General features: G+C 52.1%; 5 protein-coding genes across 5 annotated transcripts; 2 read left to right on the forward strand and 3 right to left on the reverse strand.

Annotated features, from left to right (window-relative positions):
• Nucleotides 1–267: 267 nt before the first annotated feature.
• On the reverse strand, nucleotides 268–747 carry MAA_10886 (uncharacterized protein; the record flags this gene model as incomplete). The annotated part of the gene is made up of 1 exon (XM_011412832.1): nucleotides 268–747. One exon carries the CDS (start codon nucleotides 745–747, stop codon nucleotides 268–270), a length of 480 nt encoding a protein of 159 aa, XP_011411134.1.
• A 6,061-nt stretch (nucleotides 748–6,808) lies between these two features.
• Nucleotides 6,809–8,680, forward strand: MAA_00301 (zinc finger domain-containing protein; the record flags this gene model as incomplete). The annotated part of the gene is made up of 2 exons (XM_007818299.1): nucleotides 6,809–6,959; nucleotides 7,041–8,680. 2 exons carry the CDS (start codon nucleotides 6,809–6,811, stop codon nucleotides 8,678–8,680), a joined length of 1,791 nt encoding a protein of 596 aa, XP_007816490.1.
• A 2,763-nt stretch (nucleotides 8,681–11,443) lies between these two features.
• MAA_00302 (acetolactate synthase) lies at nucleotides 11,444–13,672 on the forward strand (the record flags this gene model as incomplete). The annotated part of the gene is made up of 4 exons (XM_007818300.1): nucleotides 11,444–11,613; nucleotides 11,700–11,767; nucleotides 11,852–13,543; nucleotides 13,614–13,672. The coding sequence occupies 4 exons, from the start codon at nucleotides 11,444–11,446 to the stop codon at nucleotides 13,670–13,672; spliced, it is 1,989 nt and encodes a 662-aa protein (XP_007816491.1).
• A 493-nt stretch (nucleotides 13,673–14,165) lies between these two features.
• Nucleotides 14,166–15,653, reverse strand: MAA_00303 (CoA-transferase family III; the record flags this gene model as incomplete). Its single annotated transcript, XM_007818301.2, has 1 exon — nucleotides 14,166–15,653. The coding sequence occupies one exon, from the start codon at nucleotides 15,651–15,653 to the stop codon at nucleotides 14,166–14,168; it is 1,488 nt and encodes a 495-aa protein (XP_007816492.2).
• Nucleotides 15,654–16,303: 650 nt separating this feature from the next.
• MAA_00304 (drug resistance protein) lies at nucleotides 16,304–18,092 on the reverse strand (the record flags this gene model as incomplete). Its single annotated transcript, XM_007818302.1, has 2 exons — nucleotides 16,304–16,967; nucleotides 17,035–18,092. 2 exons carry the CDS (start codon nucleotides 18,090–18,092, stop codon nucleotides 16,304–16,306), a joined length of 1,722 nt encoding a protein of 573 aa, XP_007816493.1.
• Nucleotides 18,093–19,157: the final 1,065 nt, after the last annotated feature.

Below are 19,157 nucleotides of genomic sequence, written 5' to 3' on the forward strand. Positions count from 1 at the left end.
GTGTTTTGCCCTCCATTTGCACCTGGTGGTCCTGGTGGGTTTCTTTTTTGATCTATATGACTGCATGTGCTGAGTGCTTTGGCCAAGTTGTCATCTAGGCTCTGTGACGCGATACATACATATGCCGCACGCCCTGCACTGCCGGTACGAGATGACTGGAAAGGGGGTGAGGTGGAAGACAAGAAGAGTGCTTTGAGGAGCCCTCGAAACAGTGTACCAGTCCCTTCTTTTCTGCCTCAACAGCCAACCTTGGTTATCCCATGTGAGCTACTCCAAATCACGAGTATTCGCCAGTACACTGTCCTCCAGGCTGGTCCATCCCATGCGACCCATTTCCTTGAGCCAGTATTCTGCTTTCGCGGGCAGCTCGATATCACTCCGGTCCAACCTGGACGCCTCCATCTGCGGAGCGAATATCCTGTCGGGATACGGCTTCGCAAGGTCGTCTGGATGTCCCTCCAAGTATACGGCGCAGCGTAGGCAAAAATCCGCTCGTTTTCCATCCGAGGGTGAAGGAGAGCCGCCGCGTGCAGACGAGCAGTGTCTTGCACGTCGACGTAGAAATCTGTCATGAGAAATCGCGCTTGTCACTTCCTTGACCCCGGATAGCCTTCTCCTTAAACTAGACAACCTACACCGCGCAGCGCCACGAGTAGCCTCCATGTTTCCCAAGTAGATGGCCTCGATAGGCCCCGAAGTAGACGGGTGGACTTGATTCACCGGGTCAAGACTTGGTCCTATGCTCATGCCCGGGAGAACTAAGCCGTCTTCTTGTCAGCCATGACGCTGCCGTCCAAAGATTGTAAGTAAAACAAGGGCAGTAGGCATTCTCAACTCGCCCGTGTTTAAGGCGAACCCGGGCTGCTGCTCGCTGTACCACCGCCACAGCTGCCTCTCTCACTGCGTCTTGCTAGCCGCGTACGTGTGTTATTATGTATATGTAGACGGAGAATCCTCACTCGTGGTGCATGGCGGAGGCCCCCAAGCCTGAGCAACCGCCTCGTCGTTCCAAGCGTCAACTCCTTTCCGACGCACCGCCATATTCCGGGCGTCGGGCTTGCCGCCGCCGCACAGGAGGAAGTGAGTACAAATCTCTTGATATCAGCACGCTCGGCGGCAGACCTAGCCAGGACCATGGCGGCCATTATCATGGGCGGAATCGCCTCGTTCGGGTCACAGTCAAACGTCACGTCAGAGGCCGCATGGACAATGCCCGGGATGCCTGGATTCGCGTCATGAGCCCCGGCGCCTTGTTACGGTTCCCAGATGGCACAGCTTGCTCCAAGGGTGTCTTGCTGGGGACAAAAGAAAGAAAGAAAGAGTAAGCAGCATACATTGGAGGGCAGAAAGGGGCCCTTGCTGTGCTATATCGGGAACGGAAACCAGCTCGAGTATCCCATGGCCGTATTTTGCGCTCAAACAAGGCCACGATCTACGCGGTCTTGTCGACGGCCCGTGTCGTTCAGCCTCGAACCTTGTATCCCGTGCTGAGGAGCTGATCTGCTACATGGCTGCCAACAAACCCACTGGCTCCAGTGACAAGAATCGTCAATACTGCCGGGATGCAGAACAGGGTCTTGGGATGCAAACATGTCGCTTGGCGCGGGTTTTCAATACTACTCTCTTATTTGAGAAGTTTATATTGGCTGATTGGTGAGTGGTTAGTGGTGGATGTATAGCACCCACGATGTTTACGTCAAGGGATGGGACTGTTTCGCAAGTTATATATATATATATAGTTGTTCATATTCTACCACCTGTATTACAGTTGAATCTCTTTTTTTTTTTGATAGAATAGGAAACGGCATTTCTAATCAGCATGCTTCCTTCGAGGGCAGCACGACCTACGTGTTGCTGATTAATGAGAGACCAGCAACTGTTGCTCTTGATGTAGCGCTACTACATGCTTGGTTGTGTAAAAATCAGAACCAATGCTAGTCATTTATCGAGATGCCGCATGTAAAATTGCTTTCAATGTTCGATGTGCGTGTGGACAGTTACGCCAACCTCTTGTTGGTCACGTTGCAAGCAATTACCCGAGTGCGACAAGGAAAGTCGACTTGCATCATGGTGCGAATTTTCAAGGGTCCGACTCGCCCGAATCATGACGGAATACAAGTTCAAATATTTGTTTGAGGGGTGTTGTCCCCTTGGACGGGCCTCAAGTGCTCCTATAAACCACTGCTGGAGTAGCCACCCTAGACCCAAGGCCGGCGCTGGGTCAATCTTTGTACGGCGATGCATTGCAAAGGGGGTAAGCAATCAATGTGCATGGCAGCAGCGCATTAAGCTCATTAGCGTCATCACGCCCAGTCTTGAATGATACAAACAGCAGAAAAACAAAGGCAATGAGCCAATCTCATTGGTGACCTCCCCCTCCCTCTCCTCCCTTACCACCGGCAGGTTGGGAGATGTCAATACAAATAAGCTGCCACACCATCGAATGGCTCTAGAGCGAAGCAGGTTGGCGTTTACGAGTCGGGTTGTCCACGTTGGTTGCCGCGAGACATTTGTAGACATGGAGAAAACGAGCGCGTCACATGCAATGTTTCATTGACATGCTGCGTGGCTTGGGAAATGAGCAGCGCGGAGCACTCCAAGCATCCGAACTTGCGTTCACACATGGCTGGGCTTCCAGAAAATGTATGACGGAGCCACGTGGCGACGCTTGGGTTTATTTGATCGGTCTGCCTGATAACGTGCATTAAACTCCGTTCTCAATGGGGTACCGTGCTCCGGTTTGACGCGCTGCCGCATGTCGGGGACTGCAAGGGGCGAAACAATGCAGGTACGACGAGGACACTCACCTTCTTGACCTTAATGCACACTCTGGCACGATCTGTCCAGTCTAATTCGGACAAGTCTCGAGGAACCGAACCGAGTTGCCATAATCTTGGAACCATCTCATCACCTCATCACCTCATCACCCAAGGCGCTCGGCTCGGTTCCACTGACGCGGACAAAATACCAATATCACGCAACCAACGGAATACATCTATAATTAGAATACAAGTTTATCGTCGTTACGGAGTAGAGATGACAACACATACGCAGATGGCGGGGGCTGCCGAGCTCCCGCCTGGCATACGGAGCACATAGATCACTCATGAATATTGATTACAGCCGCGGTGATGACTGAGTCGGAGAGTGAATGTTGCATATCAACTGACGGTGTCCTTTCCTTCAACAACAAGATGCTTCCCGTCATCTGTCAGCAGCCATTTTTCATCCCGTTCGGCATTGTGGACGGTGCCTCAGCTGGCTTGGCTTCCAATTGGCGATGCCTCCTGCTGCATCGAATTACTATGTGTTGGAGGCCGAGAAGGAATACAGAGAACCTGCAGAGACTGCATAGACTGCATAGACTTGGCTGACAAGTGGCTCTTGTCGGACTGGGATTTTGCAGGAAAAGTGCTCTCTGCCCCGGCAACCTGCCACTCGTCATCACGCCGCACCCCTGCATGTCGTGACGCGACTGATAGAACGGCGTTGCCGATGCCAGACTAGGGCTGCCGTTTTCTAGAAGAACGGAACGGGGCCCATGGAGCATAGTGTCCGGCAACTCAAATCATGACAGCAGCGGGCACTCAGTACCTCACGTACCTAGGTACTTAGGTAGCTATTATGTACTTCCGTACAGAGTAGCGACGTCCAAATTCGTCAATGGAGCTGCTTCTGCTGGAAAGTGCCGTCACGCGGATTGACGGGCACCCTGGCTTGGCCATTGGCGGAAAATGCTGTTCATAGTAGTACAATCATGCCGCGTTGCATTTCCCCCTCATCTTTCGTTTCGCATATTATAATGCCACGGTAATATGGAGTGAGGCTGTGGGAGCGAAAATGGGTTCATCGACAGCCAAGCGTCAGCAGCGTACACGAACGGCGTATGGGAGGAGACCGGGTTCTTCTTTCTGTTGCCAGTTATTGATTCCTGTTCTAGCATGCTCAATCAAACCCACCACCCCCATGCCGGTGGTGTGGCAGATAAGAACTCAAGTCCCATTGTAAATGGGGACCAGACATCGATAGAACCCCTCGCTTGGCCATGTTCCGTATCGACTGTTTTGCTGAGTACGGAGGACGGAGCAGGTGCTGAATGGGTTTCCCTGGCAGTTCATGACTCCATCGTATTGTACGGAGTACATCCGGATTGAACGGTAGTTGTGTTTCTAAACCATGCGAGCCCGCATTTGTCTCGCCATCATTTCACCATCACACACAGTGACTCGCATTGCCGACCCAATACGATGACTCACTCTCTGGAGAGCACCTGGAGAGCATTAGATAATTGTGAGATAATAACTTGTAGTGTCGCAGCGCATACTTTGTTCCTCGTCGTCTTTCAACGACAAGATGAGGGTGTCCGAATTGTGGGACAGAATCTATGTATGCATGTCGTCCCATTTTTGATGCAGGTGTATCTACTCCGTATTCAAGACGGTTGGTTGCTTTCTGACCTGGTTTGATGTACACCCCGGACTCTTTGATGCGGTGCGAAGGCAGAGCACAGCCAGAATGCAAAGTGACATATCCTTAATATGTGTGCACTCTTTCAGGGCGAATTCGACACGTCTTCGGCCTGTTGAGGTAGAATGCAATTTTAGCATGAGAGTGTTTGTGCAGTAAAGTTTGCAAGGAATCAAGTTGTCTGAACTACCTGCCTCAGGTAATTTAACCCTGCCCCGACACTACCATCGACTGCGACGTTGACGAAAGAGACGATGCAACGGTGTGCGTCCCCATTCCCGTTGTTAGTCGCTCTGGTAAAGCGTGCGACCCGGGATATTGATCTGTGTGCATCTCTAGGAGTGAAGTGTCTGAAGTTTTCATTCGGCACAGAACATGGGATGCCAGACCCTGGTTGACGATTTGGACGATTTGGACGACTCGGATCCTACTACGGAGGATTGGATACCGGTAGTAATACGAAGTGCCTGCCCATAAATGAGATAGATAGATAGTCTGGTAATTAACCATTATTATTGTACTGGCATCGTTTGAACCCGAATCGATTCCTGCAGACTGTCTCGGCGAAGTTCACGCCTGACTGCCTGGTATCTGCGTGCGCATCTGCCTGGGCAAGGCAAGACCTGGGTACCTTTGGTAGGTACTCCGTAGGTCCCGACGTTGTCTCCTGCCTCCAATGCTTGCACCTGCCCAAATTCGTCTGCCCAATGATCGCCCGCTCCCTCTCATGTTTTTGTCTTAACCTCCCCTCTTCTGCGAGTTGGGGGCTGGAGACAACGAAACGACCACCATAATACTACCACCACCAAAAAGATTCAGGTTCCCGCAAGACAAAGGCCCGCATAATCGTAATTATCACTTCAAGACACCACGCAATCAACCATTCCAGCCGTGTCATGTTTGATGACCAACCGTCACTTCTGCTCTCGTCATTAACGCGACGGGGTCTGACAGCCCGTGGCTCCCGCCATCCCGCCATCCCTCCATTCCTCCTCTTCTAGAAAAACGGCAGAAGCACGAAGCGGCCAGCCCTGACAGGGGTGGGCATTCTTTTCTCCAATTTTTTGCCCAAAGGACTTTGCTAAAGAACGCCATGCACCACGCTGGGTTCGCTGCAGGGAGGGATCGACAAGGGTGGCTCACAGCTAATCTTACTTTGCCAGTCCAACGTGACCATACGACGACCCGAGACACCTCGTGGTTGGCTGTCGGCGACTCCAGACGGAGAAGAGCCAGGACCAATTTGGTGTGCAATACCGGTCGCTGGTCCATGCTTGTCGTCGGGCTCGCTCGAAATTCCCAAATGGGGGCGGCATTTGCAATCAACCGTTACGTACTGATTGAGCGTAGCGGGTGTCGCGACATGGGGTTGTCTGCAACCAAGGCGTTTCAGAATGCGTTGAGACTGCGGTGAGAAATGAGGTCGTTCCTGAAACGGCCGCCCCTGTTGGTCTGCCACTGGTCTGCAAGTGGTCTGCGACAAGGGTCCCATGGCACCAATGGTTGATGATGGCCCTGGGTTAACCTCTTCGTCAACACACGTAACTCGACGTAAGAAACAAAAAAAGACCCAGGGTCGAGGATCCAGGGCCTATGCCTGCTGCCAAGAGGGGGGTATCCTTTTGCTGGGTGGAGGGTCAGGAACAGGAATCGGGTTCCGGTTGGCTTGTTGGAACCTGTCTGGTATCAATCGATGACAGGCCTGGAGTACTATATTTCATCTTGCCTACGGAAACTTGGTTGTTCTCCGAGATCTTCTAGAAGCTCGCTGCCCCAGCTTCTCTGCTTTCTCATGCCACTCTTGCCGGCCTTTCCCCCTTTGCTATTTGAATCCATATTGAGACCTGGTTCTTACACCTAAACTAACATCGCGACAGTCTAAAATATCAACTGTTGGATATAACTTGGAAGTGTTTGTGGCACATCCAGCACAACGCCCGAGAGTCGAACAAGATCACAAACTCAATCGTGCGCCCGTGCGGAACTGCCTCTATTACTTGTCTCTTTTTGGCTGCCTGCGTGTGGTTTACGTCCGTCTCTGCGTCATCGCGTGCTCCAGACTAGACTTCAAAATCATCCGCCCTCAACGTCTCTCTCTCACCCTCTCTTCCAGTCGCAGCGCCTCTGCGCGCGGGGGTCAGAGGCGGCGGTCAAGCCAAGGCTTCGTTTTGGAGGGAAATTTGGACTTGAACGCTCCGGGTAACATCACCAACGACGACACACACCGAATGATCTTTCCGCTGTCGACAAATCGCAATAACTTTTGGCATTGGCGCTTAACACGGCGTTTCATTTGAGTGATTTCGGGCTCGACATTCTCCCATTGTCACGACACTCCGCCATGTTTCCGTACCAGGGCCAACCACATCAAACACATGATGACGCCAACGTGCGACCATTGACAGACGACGACCAACAGCAGCTCTTGAGACTGGTCCAGCGATATGGAATACCCAGCCTTCTCTGCGCTTTGACAGGGTCACCATCGTCATGTAAGTTTCCTTGACGCATAAAAGAAGAAAATTCCCTGTTCAATTTGACGCAAATCAGACAAGCTGACTTGGCTGCTGTAGCTGGGGCTTCTACATTCTCAGCAAGCACACTTCTCAGTAGCATCAGTGCGCCATCTTTGGCCTGGACTGGTTCAGATGTATCCCACTGCAGGTCGGACGATGCTTCTATCAACACCCAATACACTTGGCCTGACGTGTCCCACGATATGCAGCCGATGCATGATCCCGAACCCACCAAACTTAGCGAGCGATCTTGGTTGGATTCACCGGCCGCTGACCCCGTACCTCTCCCGCCGAATGATGTGACTTCCCATCCGTCTCCGCCTCTGGTTGCCCCTACTTCGAAGAAGTATCAATGCCCGATGTGCTTTCTTGACAACAGCCCTGTGGGCTTTGGACGCAAAAGCGACTTCAAGAAACACCTGCACAACTTCCACGGTGCTGATGTTATCTGGATCTGTCGCACCAAAGGTTGCCATCTTTCCTTCTCTACTGAGAGAGCTTATAGCACTCACGCCAAAGAGGCACACAGAGTGAAAGCTTTGCCGAATAGCACAGCACGAACAGAGTTATGTACCCAGCTTGTCTTTTCGTGTGGGTTTGCCGCATGTAAAGATCGTTTGTTTGAATCGCAATCCGCTGAAGACGCCTCTGCAACGCGGGACAAGCACTTTGAACACATCGCCAAACACTTCGAGGACGGTTTTGACGTCAAGGATTGGGAATACAAAGTACTGATTCAAAATTTGATGAGACAGCCACAAGTTAAATCCACCTGGAAGACCTGTATTTGGCCTAAAGAGAAGCGACAGGGGCTACATTGGCGGCCACGGTCATCGGGGGATCTTAAACGGATGCTTGAATGCCGTCACCTTGGGAATGATATTTCCAATCTGGTTCGGCTGGCCTTTATTCTGGGCACAGCTCCCTTTACGTCTCCAGTTACGCCACCACCAGCAGAAATCGACATATACTTTCAACTTCCTTACCGAAATCAGTGTCTCATTAACTCTCCCGGACACAACGTTAGTAATGCAGCGAGCCCCAAACCCGACGACGACACTTCTTCGATCCTAACGACGACGAAACGCCGATCAAGCCGATCAAGCATATCCCAATCTGTCTTCAGATTACCCAGTCGAAAGGGCAAACGATCATCGCGTCCACCAACTCCCGCTAGTGTTGTTGGCCCAAGTAGCACACCCGCCGGCTCTGCCGCCAGCTTTACTAGTGTACCTGTGAGTGGCCCTAACGGGAACGTTGATACCGTCATGGGCGATGACTTGCCAAACGGCCCTCACCCTGGAACGCCCTATCCGATCCCAAACGAATCTGCCTGGCCGGTCGATGCTCCACAGTTTGCTCCCGAAGTACAGCAAGACCTACCAAAGCAAATCAACACGCCTGTTGATGGTCCGATGATGTACGCAATGCAGATGGAGCAGAATCCTCACCAGTCTTGGTGCACTATGGAATCCTTTGACCCCTACCCACCACACGTTGGTATTCCACATGGCCTATATGATTACACAATGAATGCGAGTCAAACTTCAACGGTTCGGCCAGCAACTCCAGTTCCCCACAAGCGACCGGCTTCGTGGAATAGAGTGGTGAGCATGGAAAGCCTTCGACCAGCCAAAAAGGCAATCCCTCATGAGAGCATTCCTCCAGAAATGGTACCTACAATGCTGGGCATGTAGGAAACCTGGGGGATATGGTTCTCAGCTCCTGTCTCATCCATTACTGATTCTCATGAAACATTGTTAATGATAAGGAATCTAAACTCTAGCTATTTCGCAACGCTGGCACGGTTGCCGAAACCATCTTGATTTACAAACATATAATAATATTTGAGACTCTCTCTACACGCTAATCAACAATTCTTTACAATCAACCTGCCGTAACGTCGGTAAATATTGATGTTTTTCTTGGCAATCGCTTGCTTATCGACCGTTTTCTCACCATACAACCACACTCTCTGTACCTCATACCCACACAGCCCAAGCGTTTTATATACATATCTATTTTCAAAAGCTAGGAGGAAGCATGTACATCTAATACGCAATCCATTGTTGAAGCGTGGGCACCTGCATGATTTGACATATTTCGTTTGTATCACTACCCCAAGCATTGTCACTATGCATTCTTTCGGCCTGTCTTGTTTGTACTCATTTTATTCGTTTTTTTATTTATTTATTTAGATACCATGATGATCCTTCGGTCATGGGCCTGGACGCGAGACGTCAACGTTAGGGATATAGCGAAGATACCAATTGAAACAGCGATAGGGGCTGTAGGACGGGGCAGCAGGAAACACTCACATTTCAATGGTGGCTGAGGCCATAAGGTGCCCTTGTATTACGGCGAATGGACAGCGATCGATAATGGCTCGCAGGGTATACACTGACTGACCTAAATGTCAATGAGGCATAGCATTAAAAGAACCACTTTGGTCGCAACGCATGTGAATATCACGCCATATTTTTTGTTGTTTACTTGGTATTGACATGAACGCGTGCATTTCACTTTTGATGTCAAGCCCTGTGTACTTGTGCACGAGACGGGCAAGTGGACATGCTAAACTTCACGTTGCATACGGAGTACAGAATATTGTGTAGAATTCATTACGATTTTGCTGGACGTACTTTGAATCTCTTGGGTCAGCAATACCCAACCTTCACCAGCAACTTTCGGGTGAGTTGCTAAGATCCACTTACAGCGCAGAGGAGCCCGAGATCGCAGCGAAAGTGGGTCACCAAGCGGCCGAGACCGCAACAACAGCAGCGACGTTGGTTGTTTGATGAGGAACAAAAAGTAGGAGATTTCCTCAGCTATCACGTCGCAAAGTAAAGCATAAAAGAATATATGCCACTGATGATGGGTTACTTGGTTAATTTAGTATGGCTCGGTCTATTTCATTGTGATGCGACACTGTAATAAGAAGTTGGCCTGGCCATTCTACCAAGTACTGATTGAAGCACACAAAATTGAGACGCTCTGCAAGTTACCTGGCTGACAAGCAGATGACGAGCGGACCCAGTATGATTGGATGGAGCGCGAATGTATGATCAATCATCTTCTGCCGCAGAACTATTGCAAATCGACGTGCATTCTACGGAGTACAAGGTATGGAGCACGGCAGTAGTAGGTGCACGGCAGTGGATAGCCCTTGTGTATCGGAGCCAGACAAGCGAAAGCGGAGGAGACGAGAAGTGTAAGACACGTCCCTTGGTGACTGTCTACTAGGTAGACGTACATACATGATGCCCTGGGTCGTTTTTGTACAACAGGCTGCATTGATGTGGAATTTGGACTACTACAAGTTAACGCCGGTTCCAATGTTGCATCTGGGCGCCTAATACTTCAATGTTTGCCTCGGCTGTTGCTAGATCTCTCTGTGGACAAGTATTGGGTACATAGTGCAACTAAGCAAAGCCACCTGGACTTTGGTCATAGACACTTCCGAAAAAGCCAACGTTAACCTTCCAGACATCGCCAGCCCAAAATACCCGTCAGGCAACGAACCCCGCATGGCTGGCTGTCTCAGGGCTCGCATCTGCTGGCCTGTCGAAGCTCGACTGTTCGGCAGGACATGATGGTCGTTGTACTGGCTTGTGATGGTGACGGCACCGGGGGCAAGCCAAAAGTGGCGGCCGGGGTAGCGTGGACTTACAGGGACTTGCAGACTCGGCACATGGGACAAGGTGTCGCTGCTCCGGTCGCGCGCGACTGTGAATCATCCGGGAGGTATTGACAGCGTGCGTGGTACTTGAAGTAAAGGCAATGCGACCGGGAGTTGGACTCGGGCATTGAACATTGAAGCAGATTAATTGATCTGTTGGGTTCAATGCCGTCGTTAAGGGCCTCGAGAAGGACGCCGGGAACCGGTTCACGCCAATGCCCACATGCAACAGACTACCGACCATCCGCTATTGTCCTCAACTTTGACGCGCTGTCGGTGACTCAAGCCCGGCCCAAGCTCATTCGCCCCCCCGCCCTTCCGCCCGGTGCCACCAAATCGACTGACTGGTCGTAGCCAAGTCTTCTCTTTTGCCTCCTTCCCACATTTTTTTCCTTTCCCACCATCCTTCCACATCGCCGTCTACGAACTGCCATTCCGTTCCACGCTGCGGTCCAACTTCTTGCCTGTGGTGAAATATCTTCGCCAGCGAGGTCACTCTTCCCTCTCAACTTATTGAGCCGGGTAAGCAGTCGTTAGCATTGGACCAATCTTGCATATTTTCGCGTGACCAGAGCTTCAAGCTGGTCTCCACCAATTCGCTATGCTCCGAAGTCGCCAGGCCTCAAAGGCCTTGAGAGCCGTCAGCCAAACACGATCCTTCACCTCTACCACTTCTCCTGCCGCCCTCAAAGCCTCAAAAAAGATTCCTTCTGGGCAAAGAAATCAAGCCACCACTGCGACGGCCACGTCTTCTGCTCCGTGAGTGTATTCCCTGGTCATCATGTGCCTCCCCGCCGGCATCGGCCACATCTTTGCATTGGACCATTTTGAGCTGACCACGACAACTCTCAACAGCCGTGTACGCGCCGTGCCAAGTCCTGCCTTCAACGCAGCCGATCAGAGTCATGTTCAGCCATTGGCGAACCAGCCCAAAAATGACATGGATGAGTCGTACGTACAACCCGCAATTGCTGCTACTGGCGCACAATTCCAAGACCAGTGCACATGGGCTCATAGTGAAATTCTTACATCTGCAGATTTATTGGCAAAACTGGAGGCGAAATTTTCCACGAGATGATGTTAAGACAAGGTGTCAAGCACATTTGTACGTTGATATCCCTCCTGGTCAACTTGCATTTGCACTTAATATGCCTATGCTGTACTAACATGAGTCACTCCGCTTGTATAGTTGGATACCCTGGCGGTGCCATTCTGCCCGTTTTCGATGCCATCTATAATTCAAAACACTTTGATTTCATCTTGCCTAGACACGAACAAGGTGCTGGTCATATGGCTGAGGGCTATGCTCGTGCTTCTGGCAAGCCTGGTGTCGTCCTTGTAACCTCGGGACCCGGTGCCACTAATGTCATCACCCCTTTGCAGGATGCCCTTTCTGATGGAACGCCTTTGGTTGTCTTTTGCGGGCAGGTTCCCACCACCGCCATTGGAAGCGATGCATTCCAGGAGGCCGATGTTGTGGGAATTTCTCGGGCCTGTACGAAGTGGAATGTTATGGTTAAGAACGTTGCCGAGTTGCCTCGCCGAATCAACGAAGCTTTCGAAATAGCCACATCTGGCCGACCCGGTCCCGTCCTTGTCGATTTGCCCAAAGACGTCACTGCCGGTATCCTGAGAAAGGCCATTCCTACTGAGACGGCCCTCCCCTCTCTGCCCAGCGCCGCGTCACGAGCCGCCATGGAGCACAGTCATAAACAGTTACAAGCTTCTATCAAGCGTGTCGCCGAGCTCGTTAACATTTCTAAGCAGCCGGTCATTTATGCAGGCCAGGGTATCGTCCAGTCCGAGAATGGTCCCGAGTTTTTAAGGGAACTGTCCGAGAAGTGCTCTATTCCTGTTACTACTACCCTTCACGGTCTGGGTGGCTATGATGAGCTTAACGAAAAGGCTCTGCATATGCTGGGCATGCACGGTTCTGCTTACGCTAATATGGCTATGCAAGAGGCCGATTTGATCATTGCCTTGGGCGGTCGCTTTGATGATCGGGTTACGGGAAATATTGCTAAGTTTGCTCCTGGAGCCAAGGCTGCTGCCGCCCAGAAGCGTGGCGGTATTGTTCACTTTGAGATTATGCCCAAGAATATCAATAAGGTTGTCCAAGCCACAGAGGCTATCGAAGGCGATGTAGCCGCTAGCATAAAGCTTCTTTTGCCCGAGGTCGAGCCTCGATCTATGGAGGATCGCAAGGCCTGGTTTGACAAGATCAACGAGTGGAAGAAGAAGTGGCCGCTGTCTCACTACGACAGATCAGAGCGTAATGGGCTTATCAAGCCTCAGACCCTTATTGAAGAGTTGAGCAATCTGACAGCTGATCGCAAGCACAAGACTTACATTGCTACCGGTGTCGGTCAACATCAGATGTGGACTGCACAGCACTTCCGGTGGAGGCATCCTCGGACTATGATTACCTCAGGAGGTCTGGGAACAATGGGCTTTGGTTTGCCTGCTGCCATTGGCGCCAAGGTCGCCCAGCCTGAGGCTCTTGTTATTGATATTGATGGTGACGCCTCCTTCGGCATGACTCTGACTGAGCTGGCCACCGCCGCGCAGTTTAATATTGGTGTTAAGGTTATCGTCCTGAATAACGAAGAACAGGGCATGGTCACCCAGTGGCAGAACCTCTTTTATGAGGATCGCTACGCCCACACTCACCAGGTTAACCCTGATTTCGTGAAGCTGGCCGAGTCAATGCACGTTCAGTCTCGCCGTCTGGTTGACCCTGCCGAGACTGTGGATGCCCTCAAGTGGCTGATCGACTCCGAAGGCCCTGCTCTTTTGGAAGTTGTCACTGACAAGAAGGTGCCCGTTCTGCCAATGGTGCCTGCTGGCTCTGCTCTACATGAGTTCCTTGTATTCGATGGGGGTGAGTAGCTCTTCAACCCTACTTTTGGTTTTAAGCATGTTCGCTTATACTAATGAACTTTGTGCTATAGAGAAAGATAAGGAGCGACGAGATCTGATGCGACAGAGAACTGGTGGTTTGCACGGTTAAGCCGCGCTACTAGGGCCATAAGACGATTCCAACCTGAATGGCCTGAACGTTGCGCAGGCATCCCAAGTACATATCCACATATTTCTTGTTCTCATGTCTTTTGTTGTTGGATTATCATCATATCGACCACTGGCGGAGTTTTCTTCTTGTGAATTTGACACGGTCTTTGGCGCGTGTGTTGGGGACATGTTATCCCTTGAAAAGCAACAAAGTTGGTGTGCTACTGGCGAAGTTAGGCAGCCGCCAGATGTATGTAGCATGTGCACGTTCTCAAAAACGAACGGAGCAAGATGGAGTAATGACAGGAGTTATTTGAGGTCCACTTATTACGGCCACTTGCTCGCGCCTGACCTACGTGCACTTTAAAGTTGTCGACAGGTAACAAGTGATATGCTTCAAGATTCGAAGACTATACTGACATTCCCCTCCGCGTGCCAACGAAATTTCTCAAAGGATGGCACGCACCGAGGTTTACACACGATATACCCGTCTTTTATGAGGTCCAGACTGCCTTATTGTTTCCGGGTGGACAGGGCATCAAGTCCCAGCTCACTTCGCAGCCCTCAATTTCGGCACTATGCCGCACGGCTGTCAAGGTACCCCATGTTGTCTCCGTCGTCACCAGAGTCTCCGCGGGAATACTCTCGCCTTTTAAATAGTCGCCAACGGCAAATCCAGTTGCACCGGGATATTGACCCAGGCTGCGTAGATACTTCATCGTCCCGGCCAGTGATACATCAACCTGCCACGCACCACCGTGTGCAGCCCGACGGTAAACGGCAGCCATGATGCCCGTAGCGAGCAGATACCCACTTGCGTGATCCAGAGCCTGGCACGGAAGAACCCTGGATGCTTCTCCCTGGCCAGCCTTGTCGGCTTCAGAGATATTCATCCCCGAGGCAGCCTGGACAAGACTGTCAAAACCTCTACGGTGAGACCACGGACCAGTAGGGCCAAATGCCGACATGTTGGCACAAACAATATTCGGGTTGATCTTGACAAGTTCCTCTGGCGACAGCCCGTACGAGGCCAGACTCCGGGGTCTGTACCCCTGAATAAAGACGTCGCAATTCCTGAGCAGGTCCATCAACCGCTCCTTATCCTGCGCTCTGTGAATGTCGAGCTGAATGTTGCGCTTCCCCCTGCTCAGATCGATATCCAGCATCGGCAAGGCCGGCAGACCCGGCGACGTCACCCACAGCACGTCCGCTCCATGAGCGGCAAGAGTTTTGCCAGACACGGGACCGGCAATGACGCGCGTGAGCTCGACGACCCTCAGCCCGGAAAGACACCTCTTGCCTCCCTCGGCAAGGGGAGCCATGGGCTTTGGTGTCGAGTTGCCGCCCCCAATGGGCTCGAGCAGAACCGGACGAGCATCCACGGCCCCGGACTGCGGGAGCGCATCCCACTCCTCGTACGACCGCAGCGCATAGATGGCCACTTTACCTCTTTCCGTGGCCTCTTCTTCCAGGTCCGTCTTGCTCCACCGCGCGACTTTACCCGCGACGTGCTGTCTGGCCGCGTCCGCTGGCAGCCCGAGCAGTTTCAGCGTTCCTTGGACGTGATGTGGGAAGACGTCGTGGATGCGTACGTGCCCGTCCGACGTCTTGTGCAGCCCGCCGATGGGGTTGTGCGTATACGGCGGGAGGGGGGTCTCGTTTCTCCGGAGCGTGTATAGGCTGTTGGATTTGAACTCGATGGCCGCGTGGGCGGCGGGCACGCGGACTGTGGGCAGGGCGCTGTCGTCGACCCTGGTGGAGCGGAGGAGGCGCGCGGCGAGGGCGGACAGGGCAATTGATGCTTGTGCCAGAGGGACGATTTTAAAAGATGATGGGAGGGCTGGGCTGGCGTCCGCGCCTGGGAGGTCGAGGGCTGTGAGTGCCTCTGGTGGCAGACCAGTGGTCGTCCATATGTCGTGGATGATGTCTTTGGTGGTGAAGGATTCGCGGTTCGGCATGGCATGATGTGGCTCCGTGGACATGGTGGAAGCCGGGACTGTGGACTTTGCCTGGGAGATGGGCTTCACGGCTTATCGTCACTATGGTCCGGTATACTCCTACGATGATGGTCGGAGGGGGATGAGGTTATAAGTGCCTCGTACCCTACCCAGGACAATCATCTGGAAGTGTTCCCTAATAAAGTAGCTAGCTCTGTAGAAAGGCCATGAATGAACAGTGCTGCTTCTGCATCCTAATCTGCAGGTCTGGGAGTCGTGTGGTTTCCACCTCTTGTCTTGTGAGGCACCAGACAGGTCTGAGGCAGGAAGAAGTTGGAAACTGTACGAGTGGACCCGGCCAAGACGGGCCAAGGCGGGGCCAAGACGGCAGGGGATGTCCGGTCATACGGCGTCGGCGTCGGCTTCGGTCCTCGGCTTGTCTTACTGAGCTGCGTCGCACAACCACATGTGAACCAATCATGTGAACCAAGGTCTACAAGTGTAGAAGAATTCTATGTCATTAAATCGTCTATATGAAATATGCCAATTGTCCCATATCTATCCCTAAAATTCTCGCGTTGTAAAATGCAACAGTGTATGCGAAAACGAAAAAGGCTGAACCGCTGCAAGTGACACTTTGCCCAAACAGAATAGGCTACATAAATACAGAAAATTGTGTCCAGACTTGGAAAGACTCATGACTGCTGCTGCTGTGCTTGTACCTGTGGCGGCTGCTCCTCCAGCTGCAACTGTGACTGCTGACGCGACTGCAGTCTCGACTCCATCTCAGCCTTCTCGTCTGCCGTCATACTGGCTTCGGCGGATCCCATCTTGATGGTGAGTACAAGGCCCAAGGACACAATGGCCAAGCCGAGCGCCGTCCAGAACCCAATCCGGTACTGTTCACGCGCGTCGACCTTGTCGTGGCCGCCCCTGCTCTGCACCGTTGCCGACACGGCCAGCTCCCCGATGCCAAGCCAGAATGCAATACCTAGATACAGCAGACTGTTGATCAAGCCCCCTGCAGCGGCTTGATGTCGGCGCGGCATAGCAGTGGTGATGAAGACGTTGGTGACGTTGAAGGTAATGTCCACGCCAATGGTGCCGGCAATCATGGCCGGGAAGATGTACGCCCAGTAAGTGAAGCTGGTGGACTTGCCGGACGTAGCTGGGTCCGGAATAAGCGCGAACAGGAGAACAGACAGAATGAAACCCAGAGAAGAGATGATCATGAGGATCTGGTTGGAGATGATGTGCAGAACGAGGCCGCCTGCAATGGCCAACACCATGCCACCGACCGCGAGGGGCGTGAACCAAGCGGCAGTAAGGATTGGCTTTGTGTGCATGACAGTCTCAATGCTAGTAATCAATCAGGTTAGATTATGGCTGTAAAAGAAGGATAATCTGGAACAAAATTAGTGCTTACTAGAAACTGGCGTAGAACAGATACAGGCCAAATACGCCATACGACAAGAACAGCGCCGTCATCAACCGCTTCATGTACCTGGCCTTGAACAAATCGGCAGGCAACAAAGGCTGAGCCGAGACCCAGCCCTGGACATACACGGCGACAGCAAGGAAGAGGATGCCGAGAATCAGCGTGACGTAAATATACGGCGTCTTCCACCCATCCGGGGCGTGTCCGCCATCAGTAAAGGCAAAGACAATAAGAACCAGGGCGGGAACAATAGTAACGACGCCAAGCCAGTCCATCCTAGCATTAGGATTCACATCATCCAAGTGCCTGGGGATGCTAATCGACCCAGAAATCCCAACGGCCAGGCCGACAATGGCGCCGATCCAAAAGTACCAGCGCCAGTCGAGGTACTCGGCCGTCAGGGCACCGACAAAAATGCCAAAGTAGAAACCAATACAAGCAAAGGCGCCGTAGATGGCAAAGACGAAGTTCTTGCGCGGGCCGGGCCGGTATGTCTGGCTGAGGATGGCCAGGCCGGCGGGGAGGAAGGCCGCGGAGCCGATGCCCTGCATGGCCCGGCATACAATGAGCATCGTGGTGTTTTGGCTGAAGCCGCTGACAAGAGACCATGTGAGGAGCCACATGTGTCCGCAGAGGAAGACGACCCTGCCGCCGTACAGGTCGCAGAGGCGGGCAAACGGCAGGAGGAGGGCGGCGGTTGTGAGATTCGTCACTCCGGCGGGCCAAGTCCGCGACGAGGCGGGAATCTCGAGGGCGTCAGCGATGGGCGGCAGCACAATGTTGAAGCCGCCGATGAAGTATTCACTCATCATCATGGACATGACAATGGTGAAGACGAAGAAGGACTCGGCGAGCCAGTTGGACAGCGCCTCTGGACGCTGGCGGCCCAGACGCTCGATGGTCGCCTGGTCCAAGTACTCGGAGCCTTTGCCATCATGGCCCGACGAAGGTCCCTTCTCCGCCGTGTCGTTGGTGATAGACACCGGAGGCATTGAATCCTGCCGAGCCTGCGACGCGGGTGCCAACGTTGCTGTTGGCGTCGTCATGCTGTGTCCTCGGCGCCTTGATAGACCAGTGTCTCGTTTGTCCGTAAAGATGGTGCGATGGCCAATACTAGAACCCTAATCATGCCGGTGAGTGAACCAAAAAAACAAAGAGACGATTTCCTCAAACGGCGCCTCCTTGGTTAAGTTTCTTATATGTATACACATCCGTGGCTCGTGAATCCACAAACGGACCACTGAATATTGAGTCAGAGTTGCCGATGCGGAAACCCGGACAAACGACAAAAACGGAAACCCCCCCAACACAGGAGCATTAGCAATCAAGGTGTCCAACGAAGGAGAATGGCAAGAACTACGTCTTGGCTGCCCGATCTGGAACCCAAGCTTATCAAGCACTTGGATGTTATAAATCAGTCAACTCGCACCGAATTTGGGCAATACAGCACAACCTAGTTATGGAGCAGGTGAAACCAGAAAAAAACTTGCGGTCAACGAGCGTCACTGATTATCATGTTTTTGCCGTTAAAAGGAACCCACCAACTAAACCGGCATGGGAGTTGGTTTACCCCAACTCTCGGGCGAACTAATTGGCTTTAATTGCATCACTGGCAACTAACAACGATGGAGTACAGCTTGAGTCTTGGCTTCCTGTTGGAGTTTAGCGCACCTCAAATGTGTAGTGTAATGGATCTTTAGAGTCCGAGTTCCACATGATGGCAAAGTAGAAATTTCGGGGCTCGGTTCTTTTGCTTTTTTTTTTTTTTGCTTTTCGGACCCGGCGTCGTCGGGCCCCGACTCTATGGATTGTGTGCTTCTGGAAGAAAGAACTTTTGCCGCCTCGGAACGTGGACTGATAGTTGGAACGAATTTGCGCATTTCAAGTTCCGCATTGTTCGTACGGCCATGTCGTTGCCGTCAAGACTCGTACTTGTCCAGCTGTGCATGTGGGTGCTAACTAGATGATGCGTTAGAATGTATTGCGCCAGATATCTAGAGAAGAAATTTGCCATTTCGCTTACGGAGTAAATGGATATCTATAGGCCATTTCTATTGGGCGACATGGACCGTGAGCAAACCAGTTGACGCCTTTTAGTTGTTGGGTCACTG

Source organism: Metarhizium robertsii, assembly GCF_000187425.2.
Source record: "Metarhizium robertsii ARSEF 23 chromosome Unknown MAA_Scf_3, whole genome shotgun sequence".
Lineage (NCBI taxonomy): Eukaryota > Fungi > Ascomycota > Sordariomycetes > Hypocreales > Clavicipitaceae > Metarhizium > Metarhizium robertsii.